The 22,371-nt window shown below is 34.1% G+C and overlaps 1 protein-coding gene across 1 annotated transcript in view; it reads left to right on the top strand.

The window, feature by feature from the left end:
• Positions 1-21,460, top strand: part of LOC132736818 (uncharacterized) — a 38,860-nt gene extending 17,400 nt beyond the window's left edge. The window contains exons 2-5 of the mRNA XM_060724033.1: positions 10,456-11,030; positions 13,488-13,646; positions 14,348-14,423; positions 18,334-21,460. Of these exons, the coding sequence (XP_060580016.1) occupies positions 10,464-11,030; positions 13,488-13,646; positions 14,348-14,423; positions 18,334-21,260 (3,729 nt within the window). The 5' untranslated portion in view covers positions 10,456-10,463 and the 3' untranslated portion in view covers positions 21,261-21,460. The remainder of the gene's footprint in view (positions 1-10,455; positions 11,031-13,487; positions 13,647-14,347; positions 14,424-18,333) is intronic.
• The last annotated feature ends 911 nt before the right edge of the window (positions 21,461-22,371 follow it).

Genomic DNA, 22,371 nt, shown 5'->3' on the forward strand with positions numbered 1-22,371 from the left:
CATGGCCCTCTTGTTTTGGGAGAGGCAACATTATACATGTTTTTATGTAGAATTTGTCTTAAAATAGCATGCTAAATTATCTTTCAAAAGCTTATTTCTACTCAATCAATTTAGGTATTAGATATAGTTATACATTCAAATGAATGTAAAAAATAAAATGATGGGTGCTATGGTTTTTGGAAAACCCCTCACAATTTAAAATTATAATGGACTGTCCATGCAGTTACACGTTGTAAAGTTTGAATTCAAAGGAATTGAGGTCAGTTAAAGCTTGCAAACACAAAGGAAATTATTGATATTGTAGCAATTCTGGAGATATTTTGTTTAAAATGTAAGGGTGCATATTTTTGATTTCTCAAAGAAAACATTTAAAGTCTTATTAGTGTGGTAAATATAAATGAGAAGTTTTAACTGAAGTGTGAATGTGTAGACAAGAAGATAAACAGCAGAATCATTCCCAGTCAATTAGTTTCAGGTAAACAACTTTTACATACAATAATTATTGTTATTTATGCAGAAACTGTTTAGTTTTTTGACAGTAAAAATATGAAGTGGTATTGTATAAAATTGTGTTTTATATTTGTTTTGTTTGTAACTTAACTAAAAAGAAAGTTGCATGTACAATGTACATATAAAGAATGTAGGAATAAAAAGAATGTAGGGAGATCTTCATCATTTCTTAATACAATATGTTAGAAATTTTAAGTTTGAGAAAAAAATTATAGAAATTAATCAGTAAGTACAATATCATTATGTACAATATTACATCAATCAAACTATAGATAACCTGAGGTACCTATTACTACAACTTTCATGCTATAAACAATTTTCCTTGTGTGTCACAGTCATGTGGAGCAGATTAACAGTAACTGATTTATTAGTAAGTTTCATTCCTTCATTGTTGTAATTCAGCTTTCATGGTGCAGTAGATAATTATATAACCATAACTAGACAATCTAGAGTAACATGCTATTAGGAGAGTGACAGTTCATAACAGAAACAGCATTAAATAAGAATTATTATTTTGCAGACACAAAGCAATGAGGAGCAGCCTGGAGCAACACATTTGATCTTCAGTGGCTTTACAAAGGTATCTTGTTAATTCAAAGTTATTTTAGAATTAATAGGAAAGAAGTGTCACAGTACCCAATTAGACACTTTTCAGTTCTTGATAAATATAGCTATTAGTCACTATTTACAAACCTACTTTAATTCAAACTCTTTATGACACTTTAATTTGCATTTACATTTTGTTATGCCCCCGCCATATAATGGCAGGGGCATATAGTGTTACCCTGTTCCGTCATTCCGTCATTCCGTCATTCCGTCCTTCCGTCCTTCCGTCATCATCAGTTTCCGTTCATTATCTTAATAACTCTTGCACATATTGAACTCAAATTTGACATATGGATATGTCATGAGAAAATACAGGTCAAGTTCGAAATTGGTCATGGTTCAATGATTTTTGGCAGAGTTATGCCCCTTTTACATTGAAAATAATATGAAATTTTCAGTTTCCGTTCATTATCTCCCAAACGGTTCAAAACATTCAATTCAAAATTGACATATGGATATGTCATGAGAAAATACAGGTCAAGTTTGAAATTGGTCATGGTTCGATGATTTTTGGCGGAGTTATGCCCCTTTTACTTTGAAAATAATATGAAATTTTCAGTTTCCGTTCATTATTTCCCCAACGGTACAACACATTCAACTCAAACTTGACATATTGATATGTCATGAGAAAATACAGGTCAAGTTCAAATTTGGTCATGGTTCGATGATTTTTGGCAGAGTAATGCCCCTTTTACTTTGAAAATAATATGAAATTTTCAGTTTCCATTCATTAACTCCCCAATGGTACAACACATTCAACTCAAACTTGACATATGGATACGTCAAAGGAATGCGCAGGTCAAGTTCAAATTTGGTCTTGGTTCAATGACTTTTGGCAGAGTTATGCCCCTTTCACTTTGAAAATAATATGAAATTTTCAGTTTCTGTTTATTATCTCCCCAACAGTATTAAACATTCAACTCAAATTTGACATATTGATACGTCAAAGGAATGCGCAGGTCAATTTCAAATTTGGTCATGGTTCTATGATTTTTGGCAGAGTTATGCCCCTTTCACTTTAAAAATAATATGAAATTTTCAGTTTCCGTTTATTATCTCCCCAACAATATTACACATTCAACTCAAATTTGACATATGGATATGTTTTTGGAATGCGCAGACCAAGTTCGAAGCTGGTCATGGTTAAATGATTTTTGGCAGAGTAATACCCCTTTCACTTTGAAAATGATATGAAATTTACAGTTTCTGTTCATTATCAACCCAACAGTGTTACATATTCAACTCAAAATTGACATATGGATATGTCAAAGGAATGCGCAGGTCAAGTTGGAATTTGGTCATGGTTTGATGATTTTTTGGCAGAGTTATGTCCCTTTCACTTTGAAAATAATATAGATACATCTTAGGAATAAGCAGTTTAAGTTTGAATTTGGTCGTGGTTCAATGATTTTAGACAAACTTATCTTTCCTGAATGTTGGAAAAATTTTGAACTTTCAGTTTCAGCACTCATACTTTTGTGGAAATGTATATAGCCATTATGTTGGCTACAAATATGCAATATGCTATTTTTAAAAGGTTAAGACTGAATAATTTCAGTGCCTTGAACATTGTATAAAAATGGTTAAGACTGAATAATTTCAGTGCCTTGAACATTGTATAAAAATGGTTTGTGTTAACATTGAAAAGTTTTAAGGGCTTTGAACTTAGAATGAAAAAAATAATTTGTGCAAACAAATTTGGAACTAAATATTATAACATTTGAAATTTTGGCTGCATGCGGGGGCATCCGTGGCATGATGACACATTTCTAGTTTTACAAATTTTAGAGTTTTTGTACATTTTAGCTTGAAAATTTTAAGTTGTATTTCTTTATTTCTTTCTTATTTAAAAATTTTAGAGTTGTATACATATACCAAGGTCTTATAAAAGTGTTTCATTTTCTGTCTTTACATATTAGATATTGATAATCATTTTCTGTCTTTACTTATTTGATATTGTTAATCATATTTTAGGACCAAGTGATGGCAGAACTGAAGCCATATGCCTCAAAAGAGAAAGGTACAGCAAAGCTCTTCAGAATGCTATTCAATATAGAAGAGATTAAAGGCCGCTCATTGTTTGGTATGAGGAAAGGGAACAGAGAGTCTAAAGCCAGACCTTCTTGTGCAGACAAGGCAAAACTTAAGTTCTTGGAAGGTAACTAATGAACTGAATGAAAATATCATTTTTGATTCTGCGTATATTTTCTGCCTTGGAGAAATAAGAAAAGTCTGATTCTTCCACGTCTGCAGTGCTGTTTTTTAAAGTGTTTTAATCATATCTATGCACTCAAATTGAATATAGAAATATCCAATAGTCATATAAAAATGTAAGCTTATGTTTTTAACCAGGTTTTCAATTTTGAAAATCCTGGTTATTAGATTGGGGTATGGCGGGCGGATGGGCGGCTGGGCGGATGGGCGGATGGGCGGGCGTCAAACGAAATTGTGTCCGCTCTGTAACTCTTCAACCCTTTGAAGAATTTTGATGAAACTTCAGACAAATGTTTACCACATCAAGATGACGTGCAGAACGCATGTTCCGCATGGCTGGCTCCAAGGTCAAGGTCACAGTGACATTAACATTGAAAATCCTGTCCGCTCTGTAACTCTTCAACCCTTTGAAGATTTTTGATGAAACTTCAGACAAATGTTTACCACATCAAGATGACGTGCAGAACGCATGTTCCGCATGGCTGGCTCCAAGGTCAAGGTCACAGTGACATTAACATTGAAAATCCTGTTTACATGATTTTAACTTCGGGCGTCAAACGAAATTGTGTCCGCTCTGTAACTCTTCAACCCTTTGAAGAATTTTGATGAAACTTCAGACAAATGTTTACCACATCAAGATGACGTGCAGAACGCATGTTCCGCATGGCTGGCTCCAAGGTCAAGGTCACAGTGACATTAACATTGAAAATCCTGTCCGCTCTGTAACTCTTCAACCCTTTGAAGAATTTTGATGAAACTTCAGACAAATGTTTACCACATCAAGATGACGTGCAGAACGCATGTTCCGCATGGCTGGCTCCAAGGTCAAGGTCACAGTGACATTAACATTGAAAATCCTGTTTACATGATTTTAACTTCGGGCGTCAAACGAAATTGTGTCCGCTCTGTAACTCTTCAACCCTTTGAAGAATTTTGATGAAACTTCATACAAATGTTTACCACATCAAGATGACGTGCAGAACGCATGTTCCGCATGGCTGGCTCCAAGGTCAAGGTCATAGTGACATTAACATTGAAAATCCTGTCCGCTCTGTAACTCTTCAACCCTTTGAAGAATTTTGATGAAACTTCAGACAAATGTTTACCACATCAAGATGACGTGCAGAACGCATGTTCCGCATGGCTGGCTCCAAAGGTCAAGGTCACAGTGACATTAACATTGAAAATCCTGTTTACATGATTTTAACTTGATTTGGCAGTCAAAGGTCATATCATCTTTGGAGGTAATTTAAAAAAGATATGATATATTATTTCATGTCTACTTTGTTACTTGTTTTTCATTATACAGAATTATCAATATAATTATAGTGAACAAATTCTTCTGTGCTGAACTCGTCCTACATTTCTCAACGGATTTTGTTCAAACTTTCACAGAAGCTTTGTCATCAAGCACCCTGGCACATATTGTCGGGGTTTTGTGATTGGATAGTTTTTGACCTAATTATGGCCCTTTGTTTTTTTCCTTATACATAATATTATAGTGAACACTTCTTCAGTGGCAATTCCTCCTACATTATTCATGTTTTACATTGCACATAGTTACATTGTTTGTTGCTTGTATTTGTATTTCAAATACAACATATTTATCTACAATGGTGATAATTGAAAACCTGGTTTCATGGCATTGCCATGTTTCTTGTTAATTATTGTATTAATCATTCATAATTTTTTTTGTTTTAGATTGTGCGCTCGAAAAGTTGCCGACAACCTAAAGGACTGAACTCAAACCATCCAGGAATAGCAAGATAAACTGAAGAAAATAAATGGACTAATGTTTTGCTATTTTTTGAGACAATATATAACTTCATATGGAAACATTAAAAAGGATTATTTTTAAAATTTGTTTGTTTCCAATTTAGGGTACAGGGTGACTTTCAAGCAGTTTCCAGCTATTGCCACCCACAAGGTGGAAAATTTCTGAAAGGGTGAAAATAGGTGGCATTTAGTGGAAACTGAATTTGCCACTATCTGGTGGCAAAATGGTGGAAAAGTGTCTAAATACTCCACCAATTTTCCACCCTTATGGTGGCAAAAGGTGGAAATAAGTGGCATTTGGTGGAAAATAAGTTTGCCACTCAATGGTGGCATAATGGTGGAAATTTGTCTAAATACTCCACCAATTTTCCACCATTATGGTGGCAATAAGTGGAAACAAGTGGCATCTAGTGGAAAATGAGTTTGCCACCCTAAGGTGGCATAATGGTGGCATTATGGTGAAAGTTTGTCTAAATACTCCACCAATTTTCCACTCATTGGTGGCATTTAGTGTAAAAAAGGTGGAATTAACTGGAAAATTATATAACATCAGTCCTGCTCAAATTTTTCACCATTTTCATGATTTGGGTGGCGTTTTGGTGGCATTATTGGTGGAAAATTGTCTAAATACTCCACCATTGAAAAGGGTGGCATTTTAGTGGCAAATCTAGGGACGGGAAGTGTCTACCAAGTTTGTTCAAATAAAAGCCCTGGGATCAAAATTGGCCCTGCCCCAGGGGGTCATTGATTTTCTCTATACGCATATAGTAAAAACTTAAAAAATCTTCTTTTAAAGAACCCATAGAGCTAGAGCTAAGATATTAAGCATGAAACATGTTCTAATGAGTGTCTACCAAGTTTGTTCAAATTAAAGCCCTGGGGTCAAAATTGACCCCGCCCCGGGGGTCATTGATTTTCCTAATATGTATATAGCAAAAACCCAAAATTAATAGCTAGAGTTTAGATATTAAGCATGAAACATCTTCTACTGAGTGTCTACAAAGTTTGTTCAAATAAAAGCCCTGGGGTTAAAACTGGCCCCACCCCAGAGGTGTCATTGTTTTTAACTATATGTGTATAGTAAAAACTTAAAAAATCTTCTTTTAAAAAACCCAATGAGCTAGAGGTTAGATTTTAAGCAGGAAACATCTTTTTGTTGGTGTTGACCAAGTCTGTTCAAATAAAAGCCCTTGAGTTAAAATTGGCCCTGCTAGGGGGGGGGGGGGAGGTCATTATTTTCATTACATGTGTGTAGTAAAAACTTAACATCATATGGGTGTCTTCCAAGTTTGTTCAAGTAAAAGCCCTGGGGTTTAAACTGGCCCTGCTCTGGGGGCCTATATACAGGTGAGCGACCTCAGGGCCATTGTTTTATTTATTTATTCCACTCCGATAATGCCGTTATGAAACAAGCTTCTTTGGCCGTTATCATTATTTATTCAATGTGCTTAATTAACAAAAATGATTGAATAACTCATCTTTCAAACAAATGAATTATTTAATCATAAATATAACTTTGCATGTACTAAGTCTAATGTGTCATGAAACTTTGACACTTTTATCAAGATTTAACAACGCTTGCATTTCCTACCTTCTGTTCATTCTTTTTTTACAAAATGGCAGAACATCTTTATTAAAGGAAACACTCAAGGACATATGCGGGTACTTGGTTAAATTCCCGGTTTAAAGACACAAAGAACATAATTATGCATATTTGACTTTCATTATAATTTTGAAAAGTGCCGTACGGCTAGCCAATACAGTGTGTCCTAGCTAGTTGAAAGTGACTCACATATGATTAAAACTTTTGGCCCGTTCGGCTAGCCACTTCAAAATTATAAACCAATTACATTTCTTTCTTTATTTCAGACCTGAATCTAACCAGGTTCTTTAAAAATTTAACCAGTATCTGACCATTATCAGATCATTTTCTGACCAAAATCTAAGCAACCAGGCTAAAATATTTTAGGGTCATTGTGGCCCTTTGTATTAAAATATGGGGGTCATTTGAAATAATTAAGGATCAAATTTGAAATCAAAGGGCAGTTTGGGAAATGAGGGTTGAATAATTGTTGTCATTGGGGCACCCAATTCATGAAAATTTGGTTGTCCGAAGTAAAAACTGGTTGCCCGAATATTTATACCCCTGCACAACAAAGTTGTAAGGGGGGTATACTGGAATCAGCTTGTCCGTCCGTCCGTCCGTCGGTTTTTTCATGTCCGCCCAATAACTTAAGATTCCTTTGACCCTTAGTCTTCATATTTGGCATGGAGGTTAGTCATGATTAGTAGATGACCCCTATTGATTTTGAGGTCACTAGGTCAAAGGTCAAGGTCACAGGGGCCTTGACTTCAAAAAGCTTGTCCGCCCAATAACTTAAGATTCCTTTGACCTACAGCCGTCATATTTGGCATGGAGGTTAGTCATGATTAGCAGATGACCCCTATTGATTTTGAGGTCACCAGGTCAAAGGTCAAGGTCACAGGGGCCTTGACTTCAAAAAGCTTGTCCGCCCAATAACTTAAGATTCCTTTGACCTACAGTCGTCATATTTGGCATGGAGGTTAGTCATGATTAGTAGATGAACCCTATTGATTTTGAGGTCACCAGGTCAAAGGTCAAGGTCACAGGGGCCTTGAATTCAATAAGCTTGTCCGCCCAATAACTTAAGATTCCTTTGACCTACAGTCGTCATATTTGGCATGGAGGTTAGTCATGATTAGTAGATGACCCCTATTGATTTTGAGGTCACTAGGTCAAAGGTCAAGGTCACAGGGGCCCTGACTTCAAAAAGCTTGTCCGCCCAATAACTAAAGATTCCTTTGACCTACAGTCGTCATATTTGGCATGGAGGTTAGTCATGATTAGTAGATGACCCCTATTGATTTTGAGGTCACCAGGTCAAAGGTCAAGGTCACAGGGGCATTGACTTCAAAAAGCTTGTCCGCCCAATAACTTAAGATTCCTTTGACCTACAGTCGTCATATTTGGCATGGAGGTTAGTCATCATTAGTAGATGACCCCTATTGATTTTGAGGTCACTAGGTCAAAGGTCAAGGTCACAGGGGCCTTGACTTCAAAAAGCTTGTCTGCCCAATAACTTAAGATTCCTTTGACCTTCAGTCGTCATATTAAGCAAGGAGGTTAGTCATGATTAGTAGATGACCCCTATTGATTTTGAGGTCACCAGGTCAAAGGTCAAGGTCACCGGGGCCTTGACTTCAAAAAGCTTGTCAGCCCAATAACTTAAGATTCCTTTGACCTACAGTCGTCATATTTGGCATGGAGGTGAGTCATGATTAGTAGATGACCCCTATTGATTTTGAGGTCACCAGGTCAAAGGTCAAGGTCACAGGGGCCTTGACTTCAAAAAGCTTGTCCGCCCAATAACTTAAGATTCCTTTGACCTACAGTCGTCATATTTGGCATGGAGGTGAGTCATGATAAGTAGATGACCCCTATTGATTTTGAGGTCACCAGGTCAAAGGTCAAGGTCACAGGGACTTTGACTTCAAAAAGTTTGTCCGTCCAATAACTTAAGATTCCTATGACCCACAGTCTTCATATTTGGAATGGAGGTTAGTCATGATTAGTAGATGACCCCTTTTGATTTTGAGGTCACTGGATCAAAGGTCAAGGTCATAGGGACTTTGACTTCAAAAAGTTTGTCCACCCATTAACTTAAGATTCCTTTGACCCACAGTCTTCATATTTGGCATGGATGTTGATCATGACTATAAGGTGACCCCTATTGATTTTGAGGTCACTGGGTCAAAGTTCAAGGTCACAGGGACCTTGACAAAAAAAAAGCTTTTCTTCTCAATTGCTAAAGAATGTCCTGTCTGCAATGTATTGATTTTGACATTTTCACATTTGAAGCATGTAGAATACATAACTTAGCAATGCACTGGCTTAGTAACCTCAGATTTGGCAGGGAGGTTGTCCTTGCGCTCTAAATGGCCACTGTTGATTCTGACAAAGTGGTATGCGGGGGTATTCACGCCAAGATAGTGGCAGTTCTAGTTTTATCAGAACATCTCTTAGCAACTATTGATCAAATATGCAAACTTATCTTCAGTAAAAAACAGTTATAAATGTAAGCAAACTAATTGTATTTGATATCTTGCATTTGATCTCTTACTTGTTGACATTTTGATGAATACTTTCTGCAATTTTTAGCTCGACTTTTTTTTGAAAAAATAGGAGAGGTATTGCTACTAAGTCGCGGCGGCAAACATGTACCTGGATCATACCTTTTTTTTTCTCGGTGTATTGTCTTCATACTTGGCCACAACAACCCTTGGGACAAGACCTTTCAGTAGACCACACTAACCTTGACCTTCATCCATAAATGACCTTGACCTTCAAGGTTAAAAGTCCAAATTTTGCTTGTTCATGTTGTTATTGGCTGTAACTTTGTTATGTTTGAATGGATTGTCTTCAAACTTGAACATAATAATCTTCAAGGATATCCCTTAAAAATAACCCGACAGACCATGGCCTTCACTCATAAATGACCTTGACTTTGAAGGTCAAATTATTGAAATTTTAATTTTTTTTTGGCTATTATTGGCTGTAACTTTGAATGGATTGTCTTCAAACTTGAACATAATAATCTTCAAGGATAACCCTTATAAATAACTAGACACACCTTGACATTCACTCATAAATGACCTTGACTATGAAGGTCAAATTCTTGAAATTTTCATTTTTTGTCTATTATTCGGCTGTAACTTTGTTATTTTTGAATGGATTGTCTTCAAACTTGAACATAATAATCTTCAAGGATAACACTTAAAAATAACCAGACAGACCTTGACCTTCACTCATTAATGACCTTTACCTTTTCATTGTTTTTGCTGTAACTGGCTGTAACTTTGCTATTATTGAAGGGATCAACTTCATATTATAACAGAACATACTTAAGGACAAGACACCAGCACGTGACACCACCAGCACATGACTCCACATCGTGACTCCATCACGTGACTCCACCACGTGTCTCAACCACGTGACTCCACCATGTGACTTCACCACGTGACTACCATGTGACTCTACCACATGACTCCACCATGTGACTAGAAATTGTTGAATTGATTTTGGCCGCTCAATGTGGCCCAAATAATATCTACTTCTGTATATGAACATTTCTAACAACAAATCTCAGGGCCAATATGGCCCTCTAGAGATTGTAACAATGCTTTCATTATAAGTCAAAGTTCATGGTCCCTTAACTGGACCCAGCTTTCAGGGCATACATGTACAAGTGTTTGTGATCAGTCATAGTTAATGTTGGTTTTCCTTGGATTCTTACAAATTGTAGCTAAAAATATTTTTTTTCTTTCTAGAAATCAAGATGGCACATGAGATACATATAAAGAACAACAAATACCGGCAGTGGGTTAAGGCTGGCCTAGGCTTGGGTTATCTTAAAGAGGGACTTGCGCCATTTTGTGATGGCATAGGAAGACAGCAGCACAAAGATATTATAAACCAAATACAACAAACTAAGACTCCTCAACCAAACATAACATGTGGCGCCTGTCAGATAACAACTCTCCAGCCAGATCATGTCCGAGTCTCAAAAGGGATATGTCCCCTCAAACAAGATAAATGTAACTGTTGTTTTCCAAATAATAAGGGACCCTGTCCGAACAATATATGTGGTGCCATCTATGACAGCATTATACAGTATCATGCATCAATACCACCGGCACCTTTTTGGAAAAACAGTGATGTCCAACAGTGGTCGACAGACCCCTGGAGTGTCATTAAATGTTTTATAAATGTTCCTGGGTACAAGGACAAGACATCAGCTGTCGACACTGATTGCATTGGGTTGCTTCATGTTATCATAAATAACAAGTACTTTCATAGTCACATTGGATGCAATGTTACAGGACCAAACAATCTTTTTTCAAAGGTAACTTGATTTGTATACTATAATTATTATGTTTATTTTAATTTTGTAGAATATTAAGCTTTACTGTAATATTAAGTCTGTTAATTAAGTATAAAAGCAAAAGATAATATTTTTACCTTAGAGCAGTTATTGGTTAACTCTTTATTATACCCCCAAAAACGAAGTTTGGTGGGTATATATATAGGAGTCACCCGGTGGTCGGTTTGTTGGTCGGTCCAGCGGTCCGTTGCATTTTCCTTGTCCAGAGCATAACTTGAAAACTAATGGTTGGAAGTCAATATAACTAAATACAATGGTCAAGCACATTGAGAGGAAGTGCAGTGCACAAGAACCATAACTCCATCTTGACTAATTACAGAGTTACTGTCCCTTGTTACTTTTCCTTGTCCAGAGCATAACTTAAAAACTACTGGTTGGAATTCAAAACAACTCCATACAATTGTCAAGCACAATAAGGGGAAGTGCAGTTCACAAGAACCATAACTGTATCTAAAGTAATTACAGAGTTATTGCCCTTCGTTACTTTTCTATTGCTTTCTTTTATCCGGACCATAACTTGAAGACTAATGGTTGGAATTCAAAATAACATCATACAATGGTCAAGCACATTAAGAGGAAGTGCAGTGCACAAGAACCATAACTCCATCTTGACTAATTACAGAGTTACTGCCCTTTGTTACTTTTCCTGCCAGAGCATAACTTGAAAACTACTGGTTGGAATTCGAAACAACTTCATACAATTGTCAAGCAAAATAAGGTAAAGTGCAGTGCACAAAAACCATAACTTCATCTTGACTAATTACAGAGTTATTGCTCTTTGTTACTTTTCCATTGCTTTTTTTGTCCGGAGCATGACTTGAAGACAAATGGTTGGAATTCAATATAATTTCATACAATGGTCAAGCACAGTTAGAGGAAGTGCAGTGCACAAGAACCGTAACTTCATCTTGACTAATTACAGAGTTATTGCCCTTTGTTACTTTTCCTTGTCCGGACCATTACTTGAAAACTACTGGTTGGAATTCAGTACAACTTCATACAGTTGTCAAGCACATTAAAAGGAAGTGCAGTGCACAAGAACCATAACACCATGTTGACAAATTACCGAGTTATTGCCCTTTGATACTTTTCCTTGTCCAGAGCATAACTTAAAACGTACTGGTTGGAATTCAAAAAAACTTGATACAATGATCAAGCACAATAAGAGGAAGTGCAATGCACAAGAACTATAACTCTGTCCAGAGAAATTATAGAGTTATTGCCCTTTGTTGCTTTTCCATTGCTTTTTTCTTGTCCAGAGCATAACCTGAAAACTACTAGTTGGAATTCAATACTATTTCAGACAATGGTCAAGTATATTGAGAGGAAGCACTGTGTACAGAAATCATAACTCTTTCTGGACTTATCTAAAAAAATTTGCCCTTTGTTACTTTTTATTGTCCAGTGCATAACTTGAAGATTAATGGTTGGAATTCAATGAAACTTCATACAATGGTCAAGGGCAGTGAGATGAAGTGCAGTACACAAGAACCATAACTCTATTTGGACTAATTACAGTTATTGCCCTTTGTTACTTTTTTGTCCTGTGCATAACTTGAAAACTTGTTGTTGGAATTCAATACAACTTCATACAATGGTCAAGTGCAATGAGAGGAAGTGCAGTGTTCAATAACCATAACTCCATCTTCAGTATTTATAAAGTTATTGCCCTTTTTTCCTTTTCCTTGTCTTTCTGGACTTATTGCAGAGTAATTCAATAAAACTTCATCAATGGCCAACCACATTGAAAGGAAATGCAATATACAAGAACCACAACTCTCTTTAATTGTCCACAACCATAAATGTATTTCAATTGTTTTACAAGGTATTCTGTTACTAGTAACATCCTCATTTCCGAAGCAGTCTTGCGGGGGTATTAATCACATTTAGTGATAGTTCTAGTTGAATTTTTATAAGCGTTTACCCATTACCACACTAAGATGAAATTATATATAACTATGAGGTTAATGCAGTTTAATTTTGCCAGAGAACCAATTTGCAACAAATGAATAATGATTCAAAATTGTTACGCATAAATTTGTATTCTTAAATATATTTCAGCAATACAATCTTTTCGCTAGCTCTTATTTTTGTGGGAAGGCAACAACAACTATTTCTATTTTAAGCCTCACTGTAAAATGTACAGAAGTAGGTTATTTGTGCTTTATAAGTAAATGCAACACGTAAATACCATAACTTCAGTAAAATAATTATAAAATTTATCAAAAACCATTTCTATTCCATTTGCTTTTATATAATATGCAGTTTAAACACAATAAGAATAATGATTATTATGGTAAGTACTTTAAAGTAACTCCTTATTTACAGTTTTAATTCTCAACTTAGGAGTTGTGTTTAGTCTCATTGCTGAACGCAGTATTTATGTGAATGTTGTATTATTTGTTTTCTGTATATTAGGTACGGCAGTATCGAAACGAAATTTTTCACTCTAGCTCTATGGAGTTAGAGGAGAGCAAGGCTAATTGTTATATCGATGACATGATAGCTGTTCTACAAGATGGTAAAGAACTTTTACATCGACAAGATGCACAACAAGCTGTCGTGAAACTTCAAGATGTAAGTGTACATGATAAATTATAAGTTTGAAATCTTAAGTTATAATAATTAAAATAAGCTCACCTTTAAAGGAACTCCACTGAGGTTTATAAGCCTAAAACATGATATTTTAATTTTTCTCATAGATAAACATGAGCACTTTAAACAGAAAATTAAATAAAGTATAACTAAGAAATACATTTAAAATCATATGTTTGTGCTATTCTCAGTCCGATTTGAGTTTCAATTTTGGGTCATTTTTTACTATTATAATAATTATTCTGGAAAAATGGGGCGAGCTAATGATCTGAAATTTTGCACATAAGTTATTAGTATAGATCTTTATCAAATGGAGAAATAATCTAAACAATTTATTTCCAGTCCCGTCATGTCAAAAACCTCAGTGGAGTCCCTTTAAATTAATGGTAAATTGTATGATAATAGAAAATTAATCAGATTAAACTATCTACAAAAATGTAAATATATAAAATGCATATCTTAATTTGTAAGTATTAGGCAAGAAAACAAATGTAAAATAAAGATAGAAAAATCTGACCACAAATCCTACCTTAAAAGTGGATTTTAGAAGTCATAACAAAGTATGAGAGTAAAGATTAAAGAAAACTTGAGATGATTTTGAAAGTTTGACCTTATATATGATATGTTATAAATATTATAAATCACATAGCAGCTACATTTGAAAATTTGTTTCTTGTTATAAGCTGAAGAAGAAGAAATTTATTATTACCACTGAAAACGTTAACGGAATTATGACACAAATCAAGAAAAATGCTGAAGGTGAATATGAGAAGCTCAAACAAAAAGCACAGATGTTGGAAGCTGAGAAAGAACGTACAGAGTTGAAAAGAAAATTTACTGTTCTTGAGACAGAGCAGAAAGAGATAGAATGTGTTCAATTGATTGTTTCCATCTGATATACCAGTACAATGTATTACTGTTTGTTTCTGGTTGATAAGCCGGCAGTGCATTGCATTACTGTTTGTTTCTGGTTGATATATACCAGGCAGTACATGTATTACTGTTTGTTCCTGGTTGATATACCGGTGCATGTATTACTGTTTGTTTCTGGTGAATATACAGGTACATGTTTTACTGTTTGTTTCTGGTTGATAAGCCGGCAGTGCATTGCATTACTGTTTGTTTCTGGTTGATATATACCAGTGCATTGTATTACTGTTTGTTTCTGGTTGATATACCAGGCAGTACATGTATTACTGTTTGTTTCTGGTTGATATACCGGTGCATGTATTACTGTTTGTTTCTGGTGAATATACTGGTACATGTTTTACTGTTTGTTTCTGGTTGATATACTGGTAAATGTATGACTGTTTGTTTCTGGTTGATATATCAGTACATGTATTTACTGTTTGTTTCTGGTTGATATACTGGTACATGTATGACTGTTTGTTTCTGGTTGATATACCGGTACATGTATTACTGTTTGTTTCTGGTTGATATACTGGTACATGTATTACTGTTTGTTTCTGGTTGATATACCGGTACATGTATTACTGTTTGTTTCTGGTTGATATACCGGTACATGTATTACTGTTTGTTTCTGGTTGATATACCGGTACATGTATTACTGTTTGTTTCTGGTTGATATACTGGTACATGTATTACTGTTTGTTTCTGGTTGATATACCGGTACATGTATAACTGTTTGTTTTCTGGTTGATATACCGGTACATGTTTTACTGTTTTGTTTCTGGTTGATATACCGGTACATGTATTACTGTTTGTTTCCGGTTGATATACCGGTACATGTATTACTGTTTGTTTCTGGTTGATATACTGGTACATGTATTACTGTTTGTTTCCGGTTGATATACCGGTACATGTATTACTGTTTGTTTCTGGTTGATATACTGGTACATGTATTACTGTTTGTTTCTGGTTGATAAACTGGTACATGTATAACTGTTTGTTTCTTGTTAATATACTGGTACATGTATTACTGATTGTTTCTGGTTGTTATACTGGTACATGTATAACTGTTTGTTTCTGGTTGATATACTGGTACATGTATTACTGTTTGTTTCTGGTTGATGTACCGGTACATGTATAACTGTTTGTGTATACTGGTATACTGGTACATGTGTAACTGTTTGTTTCTGGTTGATATACTGGTACATGTATTACTGTTTGTTTCTGGTTGATATACTGGTACATGTATAACTGTTTGTTTCTGGTTGATATACTGGTACATGTATTACTGATTGTTTCTGGTTGATATACTGGTACATGTATTACTGTTTGTTTCTGGTTGATGTACTGGTACATGTATAACTGTTTTGTTTCTTGTTGATGTACTGGTACATGTATAACTGTTTTGTTTCTGGTTGATATACTGGTACATATGTAACTGTTTGTTTCTGGTTGATATACTGGTACATGTATAACTGTTTGTTTCTGGTTGATATACTGGTACATGTATAACTGTTTGTTTCTGGTTGATATACTGGTACATGTTTTACTGTTTGTTTTCTGGTTGATATACTGGTACATGTGTAACTGTTTGTTTCTGGTTGATATACTGTACATGTATAACTGTTTGTTTCTAGTGGATATACTGGTACATGTTTTACTGTTTGTTTCTGGTTGATATACTGGTACATGTGTAACTGTTTGTTTTTGGTTGATATACTTGTACATGTATTACTGTTTGTTTCTGGTTGATATACTGGTACATGTATTACTGTTTGTTTCTGGTTGATAAACCGGGACATATGTTAATGTTTGTTTTTGGTTGATATACCGGAACATGTATTACTGTTTGTTTCTGGTTGATATACTGATACATATGTTATTGTTTATTTTCAGTTGATATACCGGTACATGTATTACTGTTTGTTTCTGGTTGATATACTGGTACATGTTTTACTGTTTGTTTCTGGTTGATAAACCGGGACATGTGTGACTGTTTAAACCTGTACATGTATTTTTGTATTACTGTAATCAATTTATCGAAGTTTGTCTCGTAGAAATTATACTGTATAATTATATTTAATTCTTTTTAATAAATTTTCACATTTATTACAAATTCACAAAACTAACACACTGTAGAAAAAGTGATCCTTTGCAAATTTTTGAGTAGTATATAATATGAAAAGGCAAAATCAGGTATGTTATATGGAAAAAGAAAAGGCTAAATCAGATATGTCATATAGAATATAATAATGGCTAAATCAGGTACATAGAATATGGAAAAGCTAATTTAGGTATGTTATATAGAATATGAAAAAGGTAAATCTGGAATGTTATACAGAATGTGAAAAGGCGCTGTCAGGTTTGTTAAAAAGATTGTGAAAATGCTAAATCTAGTACAGTCGAACTTCGTCTCGCTCTAAACTTGGAGGAGCTGAATTTGTTCGAGGAGATCGGATAGTTCGAGCCAACCTAGGTTGAACGTATATTTTATTTACATAGAACATTGGTCTGGATAAGGCTTGTTCAGACTTACATCGGTCAAATGAATAAATACGTTAATATAATTGTTTGTTAGTACATCCGTTTGACGAATATGTCATATCCTATTGAAAACAGTATAACGGGAACACCTGGTGTTAATCTATATTCATTGCTATATTGATAATTTTTGAAGTCAAATCGAGCCGATCATTATCCAAACTGTTGAACATTGTTCAACATATATTTACCAATATGTTTATTATGGGGTGAATTTTACTTTAAGCATTGGAATTAATAAAATATTTAAAATAAAAATTACCAGCAGCTCTATTTGTAGTCATTTACAAAAAAAACACACGAACAAGTATCATTCTATAAATAGATTACACTGTAACAAGTTCACATTACATGAACCACGGTTGTAATTAAAGCCGTCCGGTAAACGTTATCTATTACTTGAACATTTCACTTATTTCATAGTTATTTTCTTTTTATCGTTACTAAAGACGGCAAATAAAAAATTGTATTCATAAGAAACAAATCGATTACAACACCTTTTTTTTCGTATCAATTAACCTTAATTGCCTTTGTCAAGATCACGAGGTGTTTAAAACATGTGTCACCTGACTGTAATTATTTAGAACATGTCGACCCGCAATTTCTGTTGTCTGTTTGTGTTCGACCAAAAAGGTGTGATTTACACTATATTTTTCTGCCGAACAGACAGAGATCAGGTTCGAGTGTTCGAGCTATGGGTGTTCGAGCGATCCGAGGTAGAACAATAATATGTTATATAGGAATTTTGCCGGGGCTGGGTGATGAGTTCGAGCGAAGGGCGGTATTTGAGCGATCCGAGTTCGAGCGAACAAAGTTTACTGACTTCCCGAAAGTTAAAAACTGTTTAACTGTATGTTGTATAGAATATGAAAAGGCTTAAGTTAATCATGTATGTTATATAGAATATGAAAAGGATAAATCAGGTATGGAAAATTAATAGGCTAAATCAGGTATTTGAAAAAAATATAAAAAGGCTTAATCATGAATGTATGTTATATAGGATATGAAATGGGTAAATCAGGCATGTTTTTTTAGGAATATAGATAAGCTTAATCATGTTTTTGTGACAAAAACCCTTCTAGTTAATTCATAATTTCATAATACTTACTTATTACTAGTATACATTGAAAATAATGATTCATTATGTGTTCATTAATTATCTAAATCACTCATTAGTGGTGGCTTGTCATGTAAATGTTATACTATATTATAATTTTAGAATGGCAGAAAGAGATGATAGCATCATACTGTAAGACTTTGCTCAAAGTACCAGCAATGCCTTTACTACCACGAGGTCAGAAATGTAACTTCAGTGAGATTTATGTTAGGCCTACAATAACAAGAGAAATAAAAGGAGAGAAAGGGGAGACAAAGGAGATTGAGGTCAAGTCAATGTCAGATATCTTCATAAAGAATGACGTGCCTTTGAAACATATATATGTTCTTGGAGATGCAGGGTCTGGTAAGAGTAGTTTCTGTAAATATTTGGTCAACTGTTGGTGTATTGCACACAGTGATGCACAAAATGTAGAAGATGAGTTTGAAGGAGTCAAGGAAATGAACAAATTTGATTTCATGTTTTATATCTCTCTAAGACATAATCAAGACATAGACAGTGTCCAGGATATGATTAAAAATCAGTATGATATTGACATTTCAAGCCCAGTTTTCAAAAAGGACTCTGCAAAGATTATAATATTGCTTGATGGCTTAGATGAATGGTCTTCTGAAAGAAAGTCCTACAATCAGTTCCAGACAATGGGTCTCCCAAAACAGGATGTTAATAAAGACTACACAATCGTAACTACATCACGGCCATGGAAAGTTCACACCTTGGGAATAAGTGAGACAGAAATTGAACAAATACTGAATCTGAAAGGGTTTGATTTGAGATGTGAAAGGGAAATGGTAGATAGAACAGTCTCACAATTAAATTTCAGCAGGCATGCCAGTAAAGATGCCAGAGTTTGTGAACAAAAGCTGAGAGAAAAGTCCCTTGAAAGTTTAAAACAGCTACCAATTATGCTGCAGCAACTGATTTGTCTATGGTTTGATGGTAAACTTGATAAAACTTCAAAATGTGCCATTTACACCGGCATGTTAGAACTTTTCTTTACATGGAATGACATGAAAACTGCAGGAACAAGTACTCGACTCATGGAGGGTGCTCAGAAAGTATATCTTCCTAAAACCTTAGCTGATAAAAAGATATTCAAATTAAACAGCCATCTCATTTATTATGTGTCAAAGTTGGCTTATGAGACACTATTTAATTGTCCGAAGGATAAATCCTTGACATTTGACATTTCTATGTTTGATGAACTAGAAATATCAGATGAAGTAAGAGAAAATTGCTTGAAACTTGGAATAATGACAGAAGATGAATGTCCAAGTTTATCTGTATCAGAACCACCAAGCTCATTGTTCTCTTTTATTCACAAATCAATGCAAGAATTTCTGGCTGCAGTAAATATTTGTATCAATTTCAATGCAAAAAATGGTCTGTCAGATAGTACAGGAAATGTTGAATTAGTCAAAAAGTTTATTAATGAGGTTTTTCAGAAATGTTCAACAGTAAATGACATATTAGAGCAGTCAAATGTTATCATTATGCTATGTGGTCTTGAACCTAGATTAGCAACACATGTTTCAAAATACATATATGATACTGTGTCAGAAGACTCTCGTGTTGAAGAATACAGGAGTGACATTTATAAGGACCATCGTTGTATTACTGATATTCAAAAGCTTTTGTTAGAGTCAATGGAAGAATTCAATGCATCATGTAGTATAGGAAATAATCCTGTATTTCATATAGGAGATTTGGTCATTGAAAGACGGGGTCAGTCTCGTGATATTGTTTGTTCAGGTATTGATCAGCATCAAATTGTTCCTGACACTGTTCTGTCTATTTATGTAGATGGCATCAACACGGCAAATGTTGAATTTACAAAATATTTACCAATTTTTCACCATCTTGAAAAAATTGTAATAAGATATGAATATGAATATGAATATGAAAGTGATACTAGTAGTACACATAGTACACAAAGGAATACTAGTAGTACACAGAGTACACAAATGGATACTAGTAGTACACAGAGTACACAAATGGATACTAGTAGTACACAGAGTACACAAATGGATACTAGTAGTACACAAAGTACACAAATGGATACTAGTAGTACACAAATGGATACTAGGAGTACACAAAGTGATACTAGTAGTACACAGAGTAATGAACAGTTGATTGATGAGATACACAATTGTATTTGTGAGACAATTAAAGTAAACACTTTAACATTAAAATCTCTGTCTCTTCATGTCTCTTACAATGACAAGTATTACCCAGTGTGTAAAACAGTTGTTAGTAACCTACCTAGTATGATCAATCTTGTAGCAATAAGAATGAGTGGTATAACAATGAGTCATGGTGATACTACTACATTTTATAATTTTCTTGAGAGAACCAGTCATCTTGAACAAATACATCTTGTTAATGTTGAATGTGAGTGTGAGAACCAGCATGATGTAAATTTATCAAAACATCAACAACTTCAGTACCTTCATTTGGTTTATACTGTTAGTGTGATAGATGTTGATACTACAAACCTTGAAATATTATCACTTTATTATTTGAAAAATAGTAATTACGGGAAAATATTTGATAGTATTAGAAAATCTTACAAATTAAAAGAACTGGAATTGCATGGAGATATTTACAATAAATCTCAATTGTATCATAACAACATAACAAATAGACTTGTCACAGTATTACCATTGTTACACAATCTCAGAAAGCTTGTGTTATGGGGTTGTAGTTTAACTGACAATATAATACAGTCACCTTTAGAGATGAAGAGTTTAAAGAACATTACGCTTGGTGAAGTCAAAATGAGTTTGACAACATGGCGGAAGTTTGTTGATAGTCTTCCTCACGTTCCTCATACTGTAGATGTGAGTGTAAGGGGCTGTGATATAACAGAAGATGGTAAGGAGTTTACTGATGGTATGTTTACATTTCAAGGACTTAGAGGAGAGAAGGGAAATGATGCTAAACTATATGTAAAAGACCAGGATGAGTTATTTCATGTTAAATGTGATGGTTATTATGAGTTTGGCTTTTCAACAAAAAAATTGATATAGGTTACATGAAGTTAAAACATAGTGTTTAAACTAAATTATTTTATGTTAAAAGAGATGATGAATTTGGCTTTTCATTTTCGACATAAAAAAGATCGAATTTTTTAACTTAGTGAGAGAAAATACATGCAGTTAACATAGTGCTGAATCTAAATTATTTCATGATAAAAGATATAAAATTAGACTTTTCATTATAAGCAAAACATGGAAATAAAAATACTAAAGTTACATATTAATGAATATAATACAATATGATAAATAACAATCATCAAAAACAGTTCATTAAATATCAATTTCTGATCATTGTAGTAATATTGAAATTGATGAAAGTAATAATCAAATGTGTATTTCAATAAAAAAAAATGAAATAAATGCAGAGTAATATTTAAAAAAATATATTAATCTGGATAAAGGTAAAGGTTATTTTTTACATGGTTTACATGGTCAGGAAAGTTAGAAGAAGTATAAGATAACATGCTAATACCAGTCATATAAATATGTATGGCAATGGAATGTTATATATTGATACCATTTATATGATATAAAGGACAAGTGGGGAATAGTATATATAAATACCAGTAATATGATATAAAGGACAAGGGAATCGGGTATATATAAATACCAGTTATATAAAACTAATAATATAATATATGATAGGATAAAGGAATGGTCTATGTAAATACCGGTTATATGAGAAATATGTCAAGAGAATGGTATATATCAATACCAGTTATATGAATGGTACATATAAATACCAGTTATTAGGTATATAGGACAAGTGAATGGTTTATATAAATACCAGTTATATGATATTTGGGACAATGGAATGATATATATGAATACCAATTATATGATATATAGGACAAGTGTTTGGTATATAAAAAATACCATATATGTATATTATATGTTAAGTATGCAAAGGAAATGGTATATATCAATACCAGTTATAAGATGTAAAGGAAAATGGAATGGTATAAATGAATACCAGTTGTATGTTCTATAAAGCAAAGGAATGTTATATGTAAATTCCTGTTATACAATATTTAGACAATGGAATTATTTATATTAACACCAGTTATATGATATATAGGACAATGGAATGGTATATATAAAT

Source organism: Ruditapes philippinarum, unplaced genomic scaffold (assembly GCF_026571515.1).
Source record: "Ruditapes philippinarum isolate M1 unplaced genomic scaffold, ASM2657151v2 ctg5415_1_1_1_1, whole genome shotgun sequence".
NCBI lineage: Eukaryota > Metazoa > Mollusca > Bivalvia > Venerida > Veneridae > Ruditapes > Ruditapes philippinarum.